The sequence below is a fragment of the Gavia stellata genome, chromosome 16 (genome assembly GCF_030936135.1).
Source record: "Gavia stellata isolate bGavSte3 chromosome 16, bGavSte3.hap2, whole genome shotgun sequence".
Lineage (NCBI taxonomy): Eukaryota > Metazoa > Chordata > Aves > Gaviiformes > Gaviidae > Gavia > Gavia stellata.
In genome coordinates this window covers 12062422-12085520 of record NC_082609.1, presented here as the reverse complement: position 1 = coordinate 12085520, position 23099 = coordinate 12062422, and the positions used below count along the sequence as shown (strand labels likewise).

The 23099-nt window shown below is 52.8% G+C and overlaps 1 protein-coding gene across 1 annotated transcript in view; it reads left to right on the top strand.

Annotated features, from left to right (window-relative positions):
• The first annotated feature begins 2123 nt into the window (after window positions 1-2123).
• SH3PXD2B (SH3 and PX domains 2B) overlaps window positions 2124-23099 on the top strand; it is a 76389-nt gene continuing 55413 nt past the window's right edge. The window contains exons 1-2 of the mRNA XM_059825252.1: window positions 2124-2195; window positions 14973-15053. Of these exons, the coding sequence (XP_059681235.1) occupies window positions 2124-2195; window positions 14973-15053 (153 nt within the window). The remainder of the gene's footprint in view (window positions 2196-14972; window positions 15054-23099) is intronic.

The window sequence follows — 23099 nt, the reverse complement described above, 5'->3', positions numbered from 1 at the left end:
TAGCCTCTTCAGAGCTGCTGCACCTATAGGTCAAAATGCTCTCCGAATTGCACATTCTCGATTTGCACTTCCCAGGTGGGTTTTTAATTAATTTATTTTTCCCACAGACTGATCCTAGGTTTCATAGGTAGTGAGTACAAGGTGTCTGGATGGTGGACTTCATGTCAATGTACAGATGGACCGGGCAGCAAGATGATCAATCTAGCTATGGTGTTTTCAGTGCATGAGGATGTAGGGTCAGTCTGTGCAGTCCTGTAAAACCAAATTACCAGACTGTACCAGACCAGCTCTGCATACATGCGACCAGTGTCCTGAGCACAGTCACCCTCTCCCAGATGCCTGGCAATCCCACTGTCACTGCTAACTAGAACAAACCAGCACCCGAAGCAGGAGGGGTGGCTGCAGACTTAATTCCCTTCACCTTGCAATTTATCATCTATTGCATTTTGTTTAGTGAGTTTCTGTGCTTCTTTTTGTGGTTCACATATCCAATTATCTGCTTCTGTTATCCCTGTGATCCCCTTGCCTGGCCTTTCAGTCCTCAGCTCTTCAGGTTACATCCTTCTCTGCATTGCTCAGTTGCAGTGCCCTCAGCTGCTCTCTACCCTGGTTTCTCCTTTCAGCATGTGCAGACCAATAATTGTTTCATTCCTCTCTTAACCCCCCTTTCTCCAGTGTTCCACATCTCCTCAATGTACATTTTTTCTCTTACCAACATGATGAACAGCTACTTTGGATGATTTCCTCACCATCCTTGGAGGATTCGTGCATCTTTTCCTGGTGGGAGAAGGAAGGGAGGCCTCCTGCCCACCTACTGCCAACACATGTCTCACTGAGGAGTGACAACGGGAACGGGGCAGGGAGGGGAGCGATGGGCAGCTGGTCCACAAGTAAACCAGCCCTGTGGTGGCAAGCTGGCAGGCATCAGGGAGGTCACTGGTGGCGTGGTGTTGCCTTCAGACGACCTAGCATCCTTCCTGCAGCTACCTCCTCTGCAGGGGCACCGTGGTCTTGGGCTTAGTTGAGGGGGAGGAGGATGAAGATGAGCCCTTTGGAAGGGCAAGGGGGGGGCAATAAAGCCCTGGCAACCTGCCTGCGCCTCCATTAATACTCTGGGGTGGTTGTAGCAAAGTAACAGTATAAAATGTAGCCACATTTAAGAAGCTGCTAAAGAGTGAGATGAGTTGTTTATGATTAAATTAAATTCATATGAAAGCTAATGACCTGCCAGTGCGAGCCTTGGGTAACTTTATAACGTAATTAAAAGCCCAACAGGGAAGAAAGCTGTGGTTATGCCACGTGTTGAGGAGCTGCTGGGAAGATGGAGGCTGTGGGTGGCAGTGATGTAGAGAACTGCCAGGTCTTTGCCTTGTCTCCTCTGCTGCCCCAAGGGCAGAGCTGGGCACGGAGCATGGCATGAGGGGGTGGGCTGGCAGGGAGGAGAGGTGGGGTGCAGTGGCTCAGCTCCCGGCTTCCAGGGGTATGCGGGTTGTCCTGGGTAAGGCAGTTCTAGTGATCTGACTGTAGCAACAGCCAACAAAGCTGCCTTTTTCTGCTCATTTCCCAGATCCTTTAGGGATGCAGCTGTTGGTGACCATGTCAGCATCACTTGGGGGCCGTTGTTATGGGACAAGAGCAGGGAGAAGAATCAAAACCTGGTGATGGAGCCCACGCACAGGCCCACCATGCCGGGCAAGATGAGCAAGCCCGGACCCCTCCAGCCCCGCAGCCACCTCCCTGCGAAGGGCAAACAGCCAGCTGCACCCTCCGAAAAACTCTGCCCTCCCCAGAGACACAGCCGAGTTGTCCTCCCCTCTCCATCTGGGGGTGGGGGGACCCCCGCCAGCGGCCGCGCGTGGGGCGGACACGCGTGGGGCGGGCGGTGCCGGTCGCCCCTTTAAGCGGGCGGTGGTGGGGCCGCCCCGCTGGCCGGGATAGGCCGGGGCGGGCCGGGGCCGCCTCCCGCCCCCGGCAGCGGGCGGGCGGCTCGGCTCGGCTGGGCTCGGCGCGGCGCTGCAGGCTCCGGTCCCGGCTGCGTGCGCCAGTGCCTCCCCCAGCGCCGCCGCCGCTCCCCGCTTCGCCGCTGGCGCCGGGCTGCGAGGGGCAGAGGCAGAGGCAGAGGCATGCCCAGGCGGAGCATCGCGGAGGTGAAGGTGCTGGACGTGCAGAAGCGGCGCATCCCCAACAAGCACTATGTGAGTGGCGCGGCGCGGCGCGGCTCGGGGCGCCCCGCTCCGCTCCGCCTCGCCCGGCCCTGGACAAACAAAGGCCGAGCGCTGCCGGCCCGCGGGCCGCCCCGCTCTCCCACGGCCGCCCCGCCGGCGGCCAGCGGCCGCGGAGCCCCGGCCCCGGGGCGGGAGGGAGCAGGAGGGCAGCGCTGCCGGGTCTGCCGCTCCCCCGCCCCGGCGTCTCCCGTGGGGTCAGCCGGTGCCCCCCTATCAGCGGGGGGACGCGCTGCCTCTCCCCCAGCCCCCTGCTACCGGGGGAGGCGAGCAGGGACAGCGCCGCGCTGGGGGGGGGGCAGCGCCGGTGGTGACCCCGCGCGGGACCCGCCGGGGGGAAGCGCCGGGAGGTGCCCGCGAATAGCTGCGGGCGGGATTCTGCTGGAGGGGCTCCTGGGGCAGCTCCGGGAGGAGGAGGCATCCCTGGGGCACCACCGAGAAGTGCCTCTGCTTTCGCGAGGGAGCAGTGTTTGCAGAGGGGCTCTGAAACCTGTTGGCTGCAGAGTCCCGGGGCAAAGGGGCCCCCGGGTCCTTCCTGCCGCGCCGGGACAGTGCATGTGCGGTCCCGGTGAGGGGCTCCCTCGTGCCCCTGCGCCCCTTCGGCGTGAGCTGCCCCGGGAGCGCGTTCCTGCGCACTCCAGGGCATCTTCCAAACGGTTGTGGGTTTGTTTATTTTTGAAGGGGTTGGGTTTTCTCTTTTTTTATTTATTTAAACTTTGGTGTGCTTCCAGGCATCCGTGGAGACCTTGTGGGTGAATCCTGGCAACAGCCGTAAAACAAAGACCAAAATGTTCTCCCCGCCCCGTTCGCCTTAGACTGGGGTGACCCAGTGACACACTGTTCGTGGTTCGTTTGGGTTGTGAGGATGTGGTGTTCGCTCTGGCTGGCGTGTGTTGTGTTGGCGGAGCCAGGCTCCCTGAGCTCTTGGGAGGTCAGGGGCTTCTCCAGGTCACCCCGGGTGGTTTGTGGCAGTGAGCAACAGTTGGAGGAAAGCAGAGGGCAGGCCAGCTCTAGCGAGGATGGAGGGGAAGGTAAAGGGGAGCTGTTACCCCCTCCTTGCATCCAGGGATGTGATGTGGCTGCTGCCGCAACCCCTTATCACTCCTTCTTCCTCTTCTGCCCTGCCTGCGGCTTTATCAGCCTTGGCTGAGCCTGGCCCGAGCTCCAGACATGCCCCCCCTTCCTGCCATGTCCATCCCAGACTTACTCATCATAGCTGGGTTATGCATCTGATCTGGAGGAACATGTACGTGAGGAGGTTTGCTGAGCTGTGTAGGCTGGATCTGTTGCACTGCCATCAGGTCCTGTAACGGGACTCGGGCAGGGTCGCCTGCAGCTGCTCCTCTGCTCTCCCTTCTGGGCCTTCCCATTCTGGGGCTGGGGGCTCCTCACACCCATCCAGACTGGTATCCCCATGGCTGGAACATGCACCCCAAGAGCTGGACATGATCTGGTTTGGGTGCTGTCCCTGCTCACCCTCCACCCGCAGGGGCAAGGCGGGTGGAGTTGGGTGTAGCGCACATAATGCCTGTGAGGCTGGAAAACTGGGATAGAGGTGTTTTCTGAAACGAGAGATGTATGGCGGGGCAGCTGGGTGGGAGCACCAGGGTAGAAGCTCCTGGGGTGGTGGGAGAAGGCGGCTGCATGCAGCTCATGACAGCCAGCTGGACTGCCCGCTCCCTCCTCAGCCGGTGGCTCGAGTCCTCTGTCTCTAACCTTTCCCTGTACTTGTCTTGCTTGGACCGAAACCCGGCAGCGTGAGCCAGCGTGGCTCACGGCGGGGCTGAGCTCAGGGAGGGACAGGCAGCTTGCAGGCAGCAGCCTCCCTGGGGCAGCGCTGGAGTGAATGGGAGCACTCGCCTTGTTTGATGGAATCGATAGGAAAGAAGCAGATTCACAAAGCCAGTTAATTATATGGAATCCAACCCTTTTGTTTTTTTCTTCCTCCTTCTGCAAAGAGAGGGAGAGGAGGGGCAGCAAATTGGGGCTGAGTCATCTTACTTTAGACTGTATCTGCTGGCACGCTGCAAGTCCGAGTCAACCACAGAGTGTACGTGTTGAACCTTCTCTCTCTGGCTTCTCATTGCTGAGCATAAATGTGCTCTCCTCCATCCCCTGAGGCAGCCGCTCGCTGTCCCCAGGGCGGCTGGAGGAGCACGCCGGCTTTTCTTCCTGTTGCTTCTCTGCTGGCCTGGCTGGTGAGTGACCCGCACCACTCGGGCTCGGCCTCCTCTCTGCATCAGCAAGAGGCTTTTCTTAGCCGGACAAAGGTACAGTTGTGTTGGCTGCAGTGAGGCCATAGCAGAAAGTCGTGAATTCCAGTTACCCAGAAGAGTGAGATCAAACCAGTGTTTCAAAGTCCTTATTGATGCCTGCAGTGGGGAGGGGCTGGAGGAAAGGCCAGCTCTATTCAGGCCGGCGTGGTTCGCCCATCACCTTGGTAATTGATACAAAAAGAGTTGTGTTGCCCAGGACAAAAACTTGCGCTTTTTTGCAGCTCTGATTTGAAGCAGGAGATACAACATTCCCTCAAACTGCGGGGCTCAGGCTGGGCAAGGACCCAGCAAGGTGCTGGGTAGGGCTTGGGTAGCTGAGTGCCAGCTTGAACACGTGCTGAGCTGGGTGTCGCGGTTCAGCTGGGGTCCTGAACACAGCCCTCTGCCCTAGAATGCGTGTGTGCCTGTGAATGGCACTGGCTCAAATCCCGTGCAAGAGAGCGTCAGTGCAGGGTGCTGCTGTCTTGCTGCTTCTCACAGTGTGTCTGGTGGCCGTGCTCCCCTGGAAGGATATGCTGGGACAACGGTGCGCTTGTCCCATCTCCTGTCCATCCTCCTTACCCTGGTGACAGCCCAGTACCTGACCTGAGGGCAGGAGGAGCTGGGTGAGTTGTCCAAAGGAAGCCCGGGCATGTTTAAAGCCATTTGGGGGATAGGGAAAGTGGGAACAGCCTCTTCATTGCTTTTCTCCTCAGTGAGGCGTTAAACCCTTTGGTGGGTACTGCAGCGAGCACCACTGGCAGAGTCAGGCTAAATTGCAATTAGCGGGGCGTGCTCTCCCCCTGCCTGCTTTTCTCCCTGCAGTCAGCCTTGTGCTCCTGGAAGGCTCTTGCTGCCGTGGTGTTGGCATGGTGCAAGGCTGACACGTCTGCTCCTGTTCTTGTCAAACCAACTCTGCTCACACATGTGGAAGGGCTGAGAGGAGAAGGATAACTGAGCTTCTTGCTCTGCGTGGTAGGGGCCTTGAATTTGCTCTGCCAGCTGTGAAACCGCATCACGCTGTATTGCAGTGTCAGCTCTCGTGGGCTGCTAACCCCGGTTGCTTCAACCGTACTTGTGCCACTTGTGTCATTAAGCTTTTTTTCATGGGCAGTACCTGGAAGGGGCAGCAAGAAATGATCCTTTTGCAGGTGTTCATTGCAGGATGCATTGCTCTGATCCTGTTGAGAGAGAACAACGGAGCTTGGGATCTCGGCAGCCCATCGTCCAGGTGATGAAGCAGACTCCAATCCTTTAGGCAGTGGCTGGAGGGTCACCCTGCAGTGACATTTCCCATACAATCCTATGTTAAGTGATTACAGCTCATGCCCCTCAGGGACGCTGCCGGCGAGGGCTGTAGGGCCATACTGCAAATCTGAAAAGTCAAAGTCCAAGAACAAAGTTTAAAAATAATCATTCTGGGCGACAGTGTAGCAGACTGTCATTTCTATGGTCTGGCCAAGTCTCAAATTCTGATAAATGAATGTTTATTCAGAAAAGACCCAAAACAAAGGCATAGTTGAAATGGATGAAATTTTCCTTTAAAGGCCTTCACGCGGGATCTTTTTATAGTTTTGTGTTTGTTATTCTCTAGTAGAAGCCCTAAAATAAAGCTTTTCCCTACTAAATCCAGATTTGGGTTGTTTTTTTTTCCCTTAGGCAAGCTTCAGGACTTTTCGTTTTAATACAGCTGCAATTTGTGTGTGTTAATAACAATGCCATTGAATTGCATCTTCACTTCTACAGTTCTGTCCACCAAGAACATTTCCATAGTTCATATAGTTTTAAATTGTTGCTCTAGAGCACAGACCAAAATTACATACGTATGTCTGACAGGAAAGAGAGAGCAGCATGCTGTTTGGTTGTGTTAGTTTATCGGGAAGCCTGGACTATGTTCTTGCAGGACTTCCTTTCCCAGCCTCCATTCGTACACGTATCACTCTGAAAAAGGGAAATTTAAACAAAGTGTGCAGCATACAGTTATTTTGCAAGATCAGTTAACGAGATTGCAAACTTTAAACCAGGTAAATACCCGTGCATACTGAACCACCTCATTTGCGGCAGCTGCCTTGCGAAAGTAATTAACAGTGCATGTTGGAATCTGGTGCCTAGTTGATAGCATCTATAGATATTTTAAAACAAGTTTGATGAAAACCACATTCAAAAAGTAAATGTGTTATATTTTTGATGTGGAATTTGTGACATGATGATAGGTGTCTTCTCTGCTCGTGTTCCTTGTAGTGGTGAGGCTGTTCGTGGTTTCATTCCGTGTCCAACCCAACCCCATTGCTTGTCTGGAATTGATTATGGAGCATTCAGAGAAGAGTGCTCAAATGGCAAGAGGATGAGAGCCGCTAACCTACAGATTCAGCGGTTCTTCAGTGCCTTATACGTATAGAGCAAAAGATATCTTCTGAAGAACGTGTCCCCCGTGGACCCGTGTGTCATGGTCCCCTGGTCCTGACTTGCCTAGCTGAAGCAGAGCTCTGTGGGGACCTGGCACAGTATCACCTTGTACAGCTGTGTTATTTCTGCCGTTGTGAATCATACCGGTTGCTTGGCTTAAAAAGGGCATTAGGGGATGACTCCCCCTGTGCTACGCTCTCTGGGGAGGGTGACTGTGCTCTTGGTATGGTGGGAATGTCCTGTGGGGAACTGAAGGAGCTGGGTGCGTTTAGACCGAGGGAGCAGGAGATTAAAATGAATAGTGTGAAACCTATGCAGGGGATGTTAACTAAACTAGGAATGAAAGAGAGCAAAAGCAAAACCAGAATGTATGAAGCAAGGCTGAACCCAGGAAGCTGGAGTCTCTGCCGTGGTGAGGAGTTTCTGAGTATTGGTGGCCTCGAGAGGTTTGAGGGCTTTCTCAGCATCCTTAGTGCTGTTTTGCTGCCATATCCTGTGGTTCTGCTCTATCTCATCCCGTTTCCTGTCAGCTGGCTGATGCTCTCCCGCTCGAGGCAGGCCACAGGCAGGGCATTTCAGCCCCTAGCTGGTAGAAATTTGGACCCGTCCTTGTGCCTGGCCCTGCTCTGCTGCACAGCATTAGAGCTGACCGACCAATCCTTCCTTCCCCCTCACCTCTCAAGAGAGTTGGGGCTTAAGGGAGCGCTGCTGACTTTGTGGATGAAAACCAACACTCAAACGCAAACTCACCTTTGTTTTTCTTCCCTAGCCATGTTAGTTAAGGCTGTCGAAAACCTTGAATGTCACAGTTCAGTGGAAGGGCCAAATCCTGCCTGGCACATGGCTACTGAGGCGGATGCAGCTCTGTGTGGAAAGCTGATGCTCGTACTCCATTCCAGCAGTGAATTTCAGCACCGGGGCCATCCATCGCCTCTGCTTGCTCAGAGGTCTGGTGACCTTGATCCCTTGCAGCTTTGCTTTGGAGGGTATCTCTGTCTTCCATCCGTTTCATGTAGCAGTGGGAAATCGGAAACGAATCCACATGTTTGATCTTCAGTGTGACTCAGAGCAAACAAGGGGGTGCGTATCGTGTACAATGGAGGGGTCTGTGCCGTGGCTGAGCAGGGCTTGGTGGGTTGTCCTTGGGGTCCCCATGCTTGGCATAACCCCACGTACACGCACTTTTCATCTCGGCAGCTTTGGCTGTGTGCTCAGGCAGTGCTGTACAACAGCAGAGCTGGAAGAGCTGTCGCTCACTGGGGTTTTAGGGAGGGTACAGTCGAAGGGATGAATCAGAGCGAGGGAAGGTGGCTGCTTTGTAGTCCTGGGTGTGTGGACAGGTTGGCTTGGGTTATTTGCTGTGGTGATGAGGATATGCCTGTCCTTGTGCTGTCTGCATCCCCGTTACCTGGCTGCTCCCTGCAGCTCTGACTTGTTGCTTCTGCCTCTCTCCTCTACTAGATCAGAGGGACCACACCAGCATCCCCGATGCCCTGCAGTTACCGCTGGGATTGCTTCTCCGTGCCTTTCCCAGTGCCGTCTGAACCAGCACGACCCAGCTCTCCCTGTCCGCAGAGCAGGAGCGAGGGGGTGACAAGGTGTCTGGGGATGGAGCTGGGGGACAGCTGTCCCTCTCCCGCTCCAAGCTTCGGTGTCCTGTGGCACAAGAGCCCCCGCACGCCCCTCCCCAGCCCCTCACGCCTGCGGCGGCAAAGGCTGATGGAGAGGGGCCAAGCACAGCAGCTTGCCGCCAAGAACTTTCTTTGTTTCCAGCCACCTCCCTCCTTTTTTTTCTTTTCCTCTTACAATTTCCCACTCCCTTTTCTATATTAAACCCTGCTCTGGTTTGGCTCGATCCCTCAGCTGCTTTGGTTTCTCTGCCCCTTTGGATTTCTTGGTGCTCCTTTCTCGTGGCAGAGGCCGAAGCCAGGGTGCGAGGCTCCCCCATCGCTTTCCCGTGTTTCAGGGTGTGGGGGAGTGCGGGTAGAATAGAGAGGCTGATGCTTTTTCCCTTCTACTGGTGAAAGATGCTTTAAATACGTGGAGTTTTCCACAGAGAGGTTTATTGTGCGTAGTCTCCCTGGACCTGAGACCACACAGGCTCAAACCCATTGGAAACAGTTCTGCAGACAGCTCTGCCTCTGCTGGAGGCTGTTATGTCTGGCTTTGCGGTAGGAGCTCTGCTGAGTGGCTGGGGACCTATGCTGATGCCCGTCGGTGGCGGGTGGGCAGAGCTGCGTGTCCCTGCAGCCCCGCGGAGGTGTCTTTCCAAGTGACCGTGGCATGGCTTCCTACCCCGCCGTTGTTCACATGCCTCTGGTGTGGCTGGCGTGGAAACGGGAGGGTCCCGAAACGGGAGGGTCCCGGTGTGCGGGAGCTCTGGGCACGGGGATGTTTTGGGGCTGGGGAAGCTCGGAGACTGCTGCAGAGCCACCCAGGGAGGGCTGTGCTGTGCCAGTGAGGGCCGCTGGTGGGTTTTTGGCTCACAGGGCTGTGTCAGTATGGGTGTGCTGCTCCTGGGCTCAGGCTGGCGTAGCTGGATGGTGCTGAGCTCAGGGTGGGCTTGCCGCCTCATTCAGCCATATGCTGGGTGCCAGGCGGAGAGCTCACAGGGCAGCCAGCAGCTGCCCTCTCCCCAAAGCCTTACTTGTGGGCTTTGTGCGTGCCTCCCTGCTAGCCAGGATGCCTTGCAACTCTCCTTGGAAAACTTGGGAAAACTCCTCCTGCGGGAGGAGAGAGGCCGAAACTGTAGCTCTAGGTTTTCCTGCAAATTCAGTTTGCCTTTTTCCTACTCAAATTTAAGCAGTCCAGGCTGCTTCCCAGGTTGTGTTTTGTGCATGTCCGTAGCATGTTTATGCAAGGAGTCCAAAAGTGATTCTTCTGGGAGGTCACACGGCCTCGTGTTTCAAGAACAGGAAACTGTTTCTGTTAGGTTTTTTCCCTTTAGTATCTTCTTAATTCTATTGCCTCAAGTCAGCCGCTCGAATCATCTCTCTCTAGCCACATTGTTGTATGGGACAACGTGCCTCTTGGGGAAAGTGCAAGACTGAGGGCTTGTGAAGGACTCCAGAGCCCTCGGTCCCTTTGAGCGGTGTTAGTCACCAGGAGCCGTTGCTATCTGCAGCACCAAGGCTCTTTATCAGCCCCTGGAAAAATACTTCTGGGGTCTAACAGCTCCCAGGGCTTATGCTTGCTGCTTTGTTTCTTCAAGAGGGAAAAAAAAATAAAATGAAATCTCTGGCTGCCCTTTCAGATAGAGATAATTTGCGCTGGCTTCTCGTCCCCTCTGTTCTCGTGCTCTAGTCCCTGTGACTTCAACCGCTCTGGATGTTTGTCTGAGCTGGCTCCTTCAGCCTTCCTGCTCTTCTGGTGATGCCCGGCGCGGGAGCTGGTGCCCTGCCTGGGGTGCTGTCCTGCCCGGGAGGGACGTCCTGGATCTCCCTCCCGCCTTCCCCCACTGCAGGTTGCCTGCCTGTTTCCCCTGGGGCTGCAGAGCCCTTGCTGCCATGCGAGCTGACTGGCAGCTCTCGTTGACAGCTCTGTTATGGTTGGCCAGGTGCCATTTGCATTTCTTTTAGCAACTTGTCATTTTTTGACAGTTCCCTTACGAAGATTTTCAGTCACGCTTTCCACTGGCCTGTTCTCCCTCTGAGCTGCTTCTCCAGAGATGCTGGGGAGGGCAGAGCAGCAGCAGGGATGCTGCGGGCACTGAGCTCATGATGCCCGGCAGGTTGGGCTGCAAGATCCCAGGGCCTTTTTTTCTGTCTTTATATTTCCATTTTAGGGTGCTAACTTTCAAACATAACCAAGGAGAATCCTGGGCGATGGAGGTCCTGATGGTTAAGTTCTCGATCGGTAATTTTTAAGTAGTTGATATGTGGCCCGTCACTTGTGATGTAGGGCGTTTGAGGAACCCAGGGAGTTTGGGAGCCAAATCCCCACAGTGTCTGTCGGAGTTCAACCTTTTGCATCTGCAGGTTTCCATTTTCTGTGAAGGGTCTGATCCACTTCTGTCCTCCAAGGGACGGGAGCACAGGGAGCGGCATTAATGTGAAGTGTTCGTCTCCTCCGGCATTAAACACCATCCACCCGCACCTCCAAAACTGTCCCAGGGCCTCTGCACCCTCTGTGAAAAGTCCCCCGGGAGCGGAGGGCAGGTCTTGTTTCCTTGCTTTGGTCTTCGCTGCAGCTCTGGCAGGGTTGTCCGGTCGGGAACTCCTCCAGCTCCGTAACTCAGCTTGCTGCAGCGTGGGCCTGCAGTCACGGCACAAGGGCAGGGGAGCTGGCAGCTGGGAGAGGAGCGATGCGGGGCTGAGGGTGCGTGCTTGGGGCTTTCTTACACTCAAAATTCTGCTTTCGGGGTTATTTGAGTGACCCTGAAAGCTCTGTACCCCTCCTCTGCGTCTTGCTCTAGTAGGACAAATGCCGTGAGCTGCGTCTGAAGGATTTCAGAAGCACGGACATGAATTTTGGCCATGCTCCTCTGCCCTGTGGCTGAAATGAAGCTAAGGAGGGTTGAGCCCGGGTGATATCTGCCTGTTCCAAAGCTCTGCCTGGCCCGTTGCCTTCAGGCATCAGATCTAGCCGTGGGGTTTGATGTGACACGTGTACAGCAACGTAGGCTGGAGCCAGCATAGACTGGAGCGGAGCAAGGGATGGAGGCTCTCGGCTTGGGAATGGGGCAGAGTAAGTCGTCCTTTCCAGAGGGAGGGAGGGGAGCCACTGGTTCCCAGGTTTCACTGAGTCAGCTAGTTCCCTCCACAGTGCAGACCCCGCTGCTGGCCTGGGAAGGGCTGTAAATATTTAGATAGCTCTGCCTGTTGGTTTTGGCCATGGGCCCATCCCACGTGAAGGGGTTGCAGAACCCCCCTCCTGGATCTGGCCGCCCGCTGCCTCCCTGCCATCTGCTCAGCTCTCCCCACCCCTTGAGGAAACGGCAGAGCAGGATCTGAGCGGTAGAGGTGGCCCCCCCCGTTCCCGGCGGCGCTCCCTGTGGGTGCACGTCCCTGAGGCAGTGCCAGCTGCAGCCCCGGGAGATCCCCTCGCTCTTTCCATGGAAAGGGGCCTGCTAGTGGTTTCTCTGTGTTATTTCTTTGAAGGACCGTAGAAATTGGAGCTGGAGAATACCCATGAAATAACTGTTTCCACATGCCCTCACCCACGCAGCTGGGCTGGGAAAAAGCGCGTTCTTGGAGCAGCCTCTGCAGGACCAAGGGTTGTGGGAGCGGGTGATGGGGTGGCTTGAACCGGGACAAAATGGGGTTTGTTCAGGCTGCTACTCTATGGTGGGTGCTCCTGGCAGGACGTGGTCCAGTGCCAGGCCAGGAGGGGAAACTTAAGACCAAGTGCAATGTTTTCAAAACTGTTTTGATCATTGAAAGTGTCTTCCAAAAGCACCTGAGAAAGGGATGTGTGGGTGCTTGTGGTGCCTCATCATCTCCAGTCCCTGTGAAAACCATTGCTGGGTGGCCAACTGTGCCGTTCATCCCTTTCAAAATCTGCATTTCTGTTGTCAGTTGAGGAGAGCACCTGAGTTATGCTTTCTGGTGTCTTTTTTGTCCCTAGGACAGCAGGGACTGGATTAGGTATTGGCAGAACCAAGGTCTGCGATGGGTTTGGCCAACAGAATACCCTAGTGGGATGGGGCCGTCAGAGTGAAGGACGAGGGATATTCACAAGGAGAGAGGAAGCCAGCTTTACCGAGACAGTGTTGTTATAGATACTGAGGAGCTCCCGTTCCTGTGGGCTTCCCTATCTTTTCCGCTTTCCACAAGTAGATGAGGAGATACCCCTGGAGACCTTTCTGCTGTTCAAATGGGATGTGCAAGAAACACTTATCCAGACTCCAGGGAGATCTGCATTTCAGCAAAGTAGGAGTGAGCTCATCGGTTGGGAGAAATGTTCCTTCCTTCAATTGCAAAGGGTATAATAAAGCGTGGTGTGCCCTCAAATCTCATGGCTTTATTACCCTTAAGAGCTTTGAATTCATTTTGGCTTGAGCAAATCCACATCCTGATTAAAATCCCAGTCTAATAAGCTGTTGACTCCAAATAAAGGCAGGATAGGAATAAACAATGAAGAAAAGTTGGCTCTTCCTCCTGCCCCAGTGGAAGGCTTTCTCCAGGCAGGCAGCCAGCAGTGATATAACCCCGTAAAGTGCTCTAGACTGGTAAGAAAGCTGGGATGTCAGCTGAGCTTCCAACCAAAATGAGCTCATGCTGGCCTGCCGGCAAGTCCTGGGGTGAGGATAAAGGCAGCTTGGATGCTTTCTTAGCGTCAAGTTAACGCTTATTTTGCTGATGGTATGACGGTGACTGTATGGATGCTGTCAGATACTTCAGAGGCCACCTCATGCAACTTTACCAGTTTTCATTGCAAACTGTGGTCAGCCAAGTTGTCCCTGACCTGTTGAGGTCTAGAAGCGTGTTCTTGAATAGGTATTGTGCCTGACCCAACGCAGAGTACTTAACATGCAGAAAGCGCAGTCCTTCAGTTCAAAAAAAGAATTTGTGAATGAAAGGAGAGGACTGTAGTTAGCTGAATAAGGCCTGTGAGGTGACGCAGAGCAATTCAGATTTTGTCTGGGAGAGGGTGGTGGTGCTTGTGACACTCAGCCAGCTCACTGCAAGTCAGCAAAGCAGTCGCAGCTGTGTTGGGGCTGATCATCTGGTTTAAGAAAAGCGGTCATTGAATTGCTGGGTTGAAAGTACTGAAGTGCTTTATTTTAGCAGTAAGAACTTGCTTCATCTTGCTGCCTCTTTTCCTGTCTTAATTTGCAAGTGATTCCACTGGGAAGAGTTTGTGGTTCCTCAGGAGTCTCCTCACCTTGATAGGTTACAATGCATCAGCCCTCTGAGCTGCAGAGTGACCTTCCAATTAGATTTTTAGTACAGCATTTGAGGAGGTTTGAGCTCAAATAATTTAGCATTGTGCTATGCATTTGAGTCTTCTGATGTTTGAGTTTGGATATTGGGCTGGGATGTTGATTACATTCCAGCATCTGAAAAAATGCGCGTCTCTGTGGGAAACCTTGTGAAAATCTTAAGGGGTTCTGTTTTAAATGCGGGAACATCAGCATTCTAAGAGCCTTCGTGCTTCGTGCTTCGTTATGTTAACAGACCTGCTAGAACTCCAGTTCAGCTGAGCTTCTGAATGCTTTGTTCCTGCTTCAGTGAATTGATGCTTGAATTCGTGGTGGAAATAAGCAGGACGTGAGTGTTAGAAGAAAAAATGAACATGCCCTTGTTCTGCTTAGTCAATCTGTTATCAGTTAGTGAAGGCTGAGGTTTGCATCGCTTGAGTGTTACGCTGGCATCTTGTCAAGGGTCATCTTTGGTTTCTGCGAGCAGCAAGCAAATACATTAGTTAAGTAATCGCCCAATTCTGTTATTTGCTTGTTGTCTTTCACAGAAGAAAAAAAAAATGGGTTGGGTGGGTTTTTTTTGCATTCATCTCCAGTAAAAGCCTGGTCATATGGTCTGTGAATAACCTGAGTTTAGGATTGATTGTATAGCATTTTAAGGAATAGGAGGGTAATTTGCACCCTAGCAAATTTAAGTAAACAAAACCTCAGAGCTGCTTATGGAAGAACAGACGGAGTTTTGAACATTGTGGGTTTGAGTTCTTGCAAGCCCCAGCCCTGGGACCCCGGCTGGCGGTGGTGGGTGGTGCAGCACACTGCGGGCTGCAGTTTTGGGATCTCGACATCAAATTTGATGCTGCAGCCATAGATGGATGGCCAAGGCATAGTTATTAACTCGTAATGTGTTTGTGTCTGGAAAGACTTTAACTGTGGTTTTACATAGAAGTGCCCTTTCACATTTGTTTTTTGCCCCTATTTAGGGATAGCGAGCTGTCTTAGTTCACAACTATCAATAAGCATTTAGTAGACAGTTAAGTTGCAGCGGTGGAGCTTAATAATTTCATCTTACATATTTTCTGGTATTGCTGAAGTGACTTTAAGTGGTCCCCTGAACTTCCCTGAGTGACGCCCAGCCATGGGGGCTGCATTGGCAGCTTTAGCAGCGTTTGGGTTGTGGTGCAGGTTGTTGGGTCACTCCTCTCTGATTTCTTCCTCTGTTCCCTACAGGTGTACATTATCAAAGTCACCTGGTCCAATGGGTCCACAGAAGTCATCTACCGAAGGTACAGCAAGTTCTTTGACCTGCAGGTAAGCATTTCGCCAGTTCTTGGATTTTTGTCTTCAGAAGGTCGAAAGCTGTGGTCAGCTGAGAAGCCTGGTTTCTGCCTCATGCTAAGCATGCCTTTTGTGATCTACCAGAAAATGTTTTGATCTGAGGAAACTTAAACGCAAATCCTTGAAAAAAGCAAGAACAAGGAAACCTCAAAAGTTGGACTTTTCACTCCAGTGCCTCTTGCGTGTCGGTGGGGACACCCTGGGGCTTTTGCACGTCCTGGTGTTAAAGTTCTGCTGTTGGGACTAAATGCGTGCAGGGCTGTTTAGGCGTGTTTGAACTCCTGCAACAGAAATCTGTGCAAGTGGTGGGTTTTTTGTTGGGGTTTTTTGTTTGCTTTGGGGGGGATTTTGTTAAAATTAGGCCCAAATTCCATTCCTGCAGAGCTAATACCATGCCTTTCCCAGCTGCTATCACAGCAAAACAGGTCTGCTGCTGAAAAGCACTGATTCCCTGGGTCCGTGTCCCGCTGGCTGGTGTTTCGGGAAGCAGGCGCTGGGGAAATGCCTGCTGCCTGGTACAGTGCACTGCCAGCCCGGAGGGCAGCTGACAGCAGCTGCTTTAGCAATTACCTCCCTGCAGGCGGGAGCTGGGAAGAAAGTGGAGCTGGGAGGGACGGAGGAGACTGGAAAGGCAATTGGGACAGGCTGGGTTGCAGAAAACCGAAGCCGGTGTTCTGGGCGAGCAGGCAAAGGGTGTTTTCCACACCCTCCTTGGTGGAGATGAGCCAAGGGGTCTGGCTGAGCTTTATGAGCCAAAACACAAACTGAGCTGCTGGGACAGGCTCTGTGCAGAAGAGAAAGGAAATGCATGAAGTGATCTGTGGACCACCAGCAGCTGCCAGAAGAGTCACTGGCGTGTCCCTCCTGGCCTGTGTGTGGGACTGGGAGAGGAGCTGGGTACCCTCTGCCTCCAGAGACCTGCTCACATGAGGTTGAGCATCGCTATATGCTTTATTTGAAAGAGTGCTGTGGTTCCCCGGGAATGAGGATGCCTTTCCTGAAGTCGCTGCATCTGGACACAAATAAGCTGCTAAAATTACAGCGCTTCTGGGCCTGCCCAGTGAAGCAAGCCGATGGGAATCCAGATGGCTTTCCCAGGTTCAGCTGGTCAGCTGGCTTCGGGTCAGCCTGTGAAGCCTGGGCTTGTGTGAGATGGCTGCTCACCTCGATGGTGCCCTGTCCCCTGCCCGACGAGGTACCTTGTGCAGAGCCGTGGACATGGCCATGAGGGTGACCACGTTGAATAAGCCCTGGCCAGCCAGCGGGAGCCCGGCTTTGGCAAGACTGTAGGTGTACCTACCCTGCCCCGTGCTGCTGTCCCGCAGCATTGTGCCGGGCAAGGTAAGGCAGGGTGGCACAGGCGGCTGCTGGTGCAGGCAGGGGTTAAGCTGTGTGCAGCTGCTTGTGTAACCAAGGAAATATTAAAGTAAATAAACAGGGAACAGCTGTTGGGCAGCAGCCAGGGCTGGAAGGAAATGGAGCTGAGTGCTTCCTTCTCCACAGCATCTCGTCTTCACTGGTGCTCCAAGGTGGTGGCCAAGCTCACGCCGTCATATGCTGCAAGTGGGGCACCGTCTGTTGGGTTATATGTGATAAACCGGTGCCTCCAGCTGTGCTGTTTCCCTGGGCTGCCTTGTTCCTTGTGGGGAAAGACATGCAGGGAAATAGTGGCCGTCCTTCCTCTCTTCCTCCCCTTCCACCTTGGCAGGAGCTGTGCACGTTCCTAGGTGGAAAACATCATCACTGGAGGCTGTCTGGAGCCAGACACTCAAACTGGCTCTGCAAAACACCCTGGAGCAGAGGTCCTTTAAATATATACCATGGTGCCAATGGGAAAGTTTAAAGCAAACATCTCCCCCTTCCCTGGTCCCTGCAGCTTTTTCTTAAGAAAGAAAAAAAAAAAGTAACCACTCCTTTTTGGCTCTGTTGAAAGAATGAATGAAATTGTGGTTTTTCCCTTCCTTCCCCCTTATCGCACATGCTTCCTGGTGTCCTTATTTTAAACTTGTGGTGCAGTACAGTGGAAATTGGATTGAAAGGCGAGGAGTGAAACAGATCCTTTTAGCACAGTGGAAAAAAATGCTCTAGGTAGGCTTGGTAGCACTGACTGTTGCCGTTGCTGGAGGCCTTTATTATATGACTGTTGGATGATTCTATGCCAATTTTAGCTCTTTAGGCAGAAATTTTCCATGCTGGAAATTATTCATGCCTCCGGTTATTAAAAAAAACAAACCCCAAACCCCACAAAATAATTGATTGGCTAAAATGGTTCGGCTGCTTTTGAAAACATAGTAAGAGGGAAAAATATTTTTCCCGGGACCGGTTCTGATGATCTTTTTTGATGCGTTGGAGGAAGAATGGGAAACTTGAGTCGCAGGTGATCCCTGTGTCAAGAATCTGTCTTTCACGTTATCCAGTGAAAATCCATCCAAATATATTCATACTTTCGGCCTTGAGCAATCACAGTACATGCATGTTTGGGTAGAGATATTTGTTAATTTAATATCTATGTTCCCAGTGATTCTGGCTGCACTTTCCATGCTCCTGCCAGAAGCTGAGCAGGGTTTTGTTTTTTCAATAGCAGCTCTGGCCACATTCGGATGAAGGTTGGTGCACCCTCTTTTGCTGTCAGTGGCCCTCCTACTATGCCCAGGCAGGAGGATGAGGAAGCCATTTGATCCAAGTAGGAGAGAGAACTTCTTGGGGCAGGAGTGAGGGCTGGCGGGAGCTGACCCCCATGCTGATGTGATGCTGCAGTTCAGAGCAGCCCAGGCACGGTCGTGTGAGTGGTTGGGGATTTTCTCCTGATATTCCCTGTCGGGCCGCAGCTGAATTGCTTGTCACCTTATTTTGTGGCCAAACAATTATTTTAGGAGTAGGGCCAAGTAAAACACGTGCATGCTTACTACTGACAGCCTCGCCGGATAGCCTGCTCCCACTACAACAGGAGGGCAAAGTGTCCTTCCCTCCCCAGCCAGGCAGGAATGACACTCAAAACACAAACCGCCAGCTCAGCCGAAACAGGGCTGAGGCCCGGAGTTTGCCCAGTGCCTGCCTCTGCCTCTGTCTGGATGCAGAGACATCAGAGCAGTTGTGTTCCCCATACTGGAGTGGGGAACGTTGAAAGCCGCCTTGCAGGTCGCAGTAAAGCCACAGGCTGTGCTGTTATCAGCTGGGAGCGTTCAAGGTTTTGTCTGAATACTGTGAACTTCCAGAGCTCTTCCCTTTGGCTGTCATTGGCATCCACGGCTGGCCCTCTTCTGCAGAAGTCCTGGTTTAGAACTCATCACTGTAGCAGCCTTTCCAAGCACCACACTGCTTTTCTGTTCCAAGGGTGGCAAGATCTCCTCTTCCTGCCTAATTACCTGTTTTCATTCCATTGACCACACCATGGGCCATCCGCTGTCACACAGGAGATTGTCACCTCCCCCTTAAGGGCTGGTGACCGACGCTTGTTCCGCAATTCAACTCGTGTGTCCCAGCACGAGGCACAGGCTGCTTCCTCCTGGTCCTGGTCCAGTGTTTTGAGTGGATGAAGTGGTGGCCCTCATCCCTTGGGAAGCGCGCAAGTCATACCCTTTCCTGTTCTGGGGTCATCACAGGAAGGCTGGGCATATCATGGGAAATTGGGAAGGGAATTCCTCCGCCTCCTATACACTGCTCGTTGCAGGAGGAAACCTTCAGCAACCTGGGCAGTGGTCAGGAGCGTTTTTGCTGTGTCAATCCTCTGTGCTCAGGTTCCTACCCCCTCTTCTTGCTTTCTCCATAAATGTTTTCTGTCACACAGCAATTTACATAAAAGCAACTTTTTAGGGGTTAAAAAACAAACCCTAGATGAATTTGTAATTCTAAAGTTTGAAACCTTGGGAACTGTATGATCTGTAGTAAATTTGTGACTACAAATACTAGACTCAGTTCTGCATGAATCTCTTGGCTGGAGGAATAATTTCCTTCGAATAGGATTGAGGCTCTTTCATAACACTCATTATGCCAGATGTGAGCTATTGGGAGCAGATGGATGCTGTTCCTAAGAAATAAAGGCAATAAGATTGATGCTTGCAAGGATGCCAGTTGTGTTCTGGATACTAATTGGGCCTGGCAGGTATGCTGGAAACGTTAGCTGGCATGGAAGTTGGTAATCAGATATGTGAGCGGCTGTCTCCGGTGGACAGAGATAGAGGATTGGGGTCTTGTGTGCCTGAGAGATGCTTCCAGCCCTGCGGGTGGGGGAAGAGCCGTGCAGGGACTGCAGGGCTCTGTTGGATCGCATCGGATGCATCACTCGGGAGGAGGTTAACAAGTATCTTGGAAGGATCTTCTTGAAACCATGGGCTGTAAGGAGTGACACTGTTGGTTAGAGAACAGATACTGGCTTGTATTTTGTGTTTTTTATGGAAACCCCCAAAAAGAAACATTTTTTCCCCACTCTGTAATTATGAGCTCATCAGCCACGATGGTAGTTGTTTCAAGTCTTCATGTGACCAAGAGCCACTGTTGTCTTGCTACACTCCTAAAACGTCCTTACATCCAAACCCAACCCTTTTATGCCTTTCCTGCTATTACCAGACCCCCGTGCTTTCCCTGGGCAGGAGCCCCGCTCCATGTCCTCGGTCTCCTCTGCGTTTCAGCTGCAGCCATCCTCTCCTCGACTAGGAGTCTTTGCCTGGCTCTTTTCAGTCCTGTCTTGTTTTGCATCCTGGACAGCAAGGCTCGTGTCTCCACAGTTGGGAGCGGATCCGATCGGTCACAAAGTGAGCTGCTTGCGAGCTGTGATGGAGCCGGGTCTCAAACCTCCCCCTTGGAGCAGGCTTTGCTGTTCATGCCATGTCCTGCCTTCTCACCACCGAAGCAGTAGTTTCTCCTCTGGCAGGCAGCTGCAAGCCCTTAAAAATCAAATTGCCATGCAGGGGTGCTCTCCTTGGGGACAGGTTACCCCAGGGCTTTTCCCCTTGCAGTCAGAAACCTTTCCTTTAGTCCTTGTCCCAGCTGAAGGCTGTAGGAGAGGGTGATGCTGCATGGCTGTTCCTTCACACAGAGGTTTAATTTTGAGCCAAGGGATGGAGACATGATGTAGGCTGGAGTAAGCGTGCTTGCTGCACGATTCAGAGACAGAAAAATTGAGAATTTTAAGCAACCTTAAAAATGGCTCTGGCTGTCTCCCCCAATCCTTTCTGCATGTGCATCGAGTGTGTTTCCCAGTCCTCTCATTTGTCCATATGTTTAACAAATCCTTCAGGTTCTTAGCTGGAAACTTTCAGCTTTGACCCACCTGGAGCGATGTCATCTTGGAGAGAGCTCTGCAGCCCTCAGGCCAACAGCTTTGTGTGTAACAAAAAAAAAAGCCAGGCTGTTGAAGTGGTGCCTACTTTTATGAGAAAATTGGCAAAAAGCAATGGTCTGTGCATGTCATCTTGACGTAGAAGACAGATTAGCCCTTCTGGAGGGGGTCCTTTACCTGTTGTGCACGTGCAGCCACCAGGCAAAGATGGGGAGGGGGGAAGAGTCAGTATCTTAGTAATTCAGACTGTTTTTAAATAAAACACTACGTTAAAATGGGCTCAGAAGTTACTAGCTGGCACACAGAGGAGAATTGTTCTCATGAGCCTGTTTCAAGCCGTCGGACTCTTGAAAAATTAAAACGAGCCTTGTGTGTAGCTTCCAGTACTGCGAGTCCCGTGCTCGCCTTCCTCCGCCTGCACTCCTCCTCCTCCTTCTCTGCTCTTTGAGCCAGGCTCCTGGCAGGGCACGCAGTTCACAAACGTGAAGTAAGTGTTATCTTAATTCTCCAGATGTGGAAAGCAAGGGGCAGGAGTGCCAAGTAATGTGTCCCAAACAGCACAAGGCTCCTTCAGGTGGGAACGCAAGCTGAGGCACCACTTGGATTTCACCCCTCTTCTGGGTTGCGCCCGGTCCTGGCGGCCTCTTTGATGAAAAAAGCCCTGAGGCAGCTCGGCCACGCTGTGGCTGTGGGAGATGGATGTCTTTTTATGTCCAGGGATTGTAAACAGGGCTCTTTCAATAGCTATTTCGTAACAGGAGTCTTATTTCAACGCTTTGGGGATTTCTTTTTTTCTCTAGGGTTTATAGAGTTCAGCAAAATTCCGCGCAGTTGCGTGTGCAATGTACTTCGTGGTTTTGCCCCACCACAAAAATAAATCACCAGGATCTTGCTCTTAGACAGCTGGATCATGAAAGACAGGCCCTTGCGTGAGCAAGGACAAGAAGAAACCCACAGCTTCCTACAGTGAGGTTCCTGCTACAAAGCACCAGCGACTATTTTTTCCTCTGTGCCCAGACTACACTGAGATCCATGGGCTTAAGCGCAGTATGCAGAAGTATAGAAAAGGTGAATTGCCATAATCTAACTCAAGAGGAGAAACGCTTTCCATTAAATAAGGACTACCTTTGTCTCTGTAGAAGAGACAGCCGGTATTTTTCCAGCAGTGCATCAAAGATCTTCATCGTTCTCCTCCCCTCTCCCTCCACAAAGAATACACACAGCCCAATGCACTTCAGCCTAGTTAAAAGTTGGCTCCTTAATTTTTTCTCTCTCCAAATGTCTCCCATTTATAGCTTTCCAGCATTTGGCAGCCAGGAGCCAGTGCATTCCCGTGCATGCTAGCGCCAAGGCAGGTCAGTGGAGTTATAATTGGCTCTAGCTGGCACCCTGACTAACTGCTGCATTCTGTGCCTGGCAGCCGAGTGGGGCTGCGAGCTGCTGAAAGCCATGCCTGCCTCTGGGAAACGGCAGCCCGTCCTCCCTGAGAGTCGGTGTTGGATGAAAGTTCGCGGGGCCAGCATACACCTGGGGCGAGCGCGGCGGCACTGGGCAGCCCGTGTCCACAGTGGAAATAATTTTCAATTCTTGTAGTTAAAGCCTTTCTTGAGCAGCTGCTGGGAACAGCACTCGATGATTTTTGGTTTATTCCAAGCTGATGGCCAGCATTTGCCCTTTCCTTCTGCTCCGAGGGTGCAGCTCCGCAGGCTGTGTCTGCACCCTCGCCAGGTTTCTGCAAGCCTCCCTTTCGCCTCTGGAGCAATTTTGCTTCTTGCTGGTTTGCTGTGAGCCCTGAGGGCTCCCGCTCACCTCTTGGCTCTCATCTCCGCCTGCTCCCACCAGGTGGTCCCTTCTTGTTCCCAGGCTCATCGCCTGGCGCTGCCTGGCCCCGTGGCGAAGGAGGGCTGGCTCCCGAGCCCGTGCTCTGTTCATTCATCCCTGTTGGCACCCCCTGGTCTCCTTCCCTCTGGAAACTTGGCAGAGCAGCCGGAGGAGACAGTGTTCGCAGCCTTTCCTTCCCAGCCCTGGGGGAAGCACATCCCACGCGAAGCATCGCTTGGTGGGTGCGATCCGGCAGGGAGCCTGTGCTGACTGTAACCCGTGGAGGGGGGAGGCAGAAAGACAGGGAGGTTCAAAGTTTTGCCTCCTTGGGGACGGTGCTAAGATCTCTTCCTGACAATCCGGTGTGGTTTTATTTAGTGCGGCTTTTGGTAATGCGGTGTTTAAAAGTTGTCCTGTAACACGAGGCAAGGGGTTACACCCCTCTCCCTGTCTCAGGGGTGAGCTAATGCCCTTCCACTCCCCAGCTACTTAACGAAAAAGCCCTGGAAATTCAGCTGCCCTGTTCCTGGGCGGGCTGAGCGGGATCCCCAGGAGGGCAGGAGCTCACTGGTGGCCCCTCTCCTGCCCGCTGTCCATGGGGTCGGTCCCTGGGGAGGTGCCCAGGGCCCCGCTGCAGGTGCCTGCCTGGAGCCGGTTGTAGCCGGGGATTTTGATGAGGTTTGCGTGGGTCTGGGCTGACACGAGCCCCAGCATCTCCACCTTGCTCTTAATCAATCTAACGTAGCTCAGTTTTCTGGTAGAAAGACCTGCAATTTATATCAAGTGGCAGGAGCCCTGTATCCGAAAAGATCCAGTTTCAAGCTGCCTGATGCTGCCTGGGGAGCTGCTGAGGATGGATAGCAGTAAATCAGTGCAAAGAGGTCTGTATCTCAGTGCTGAATTTTTAGCAAAATGGCCAG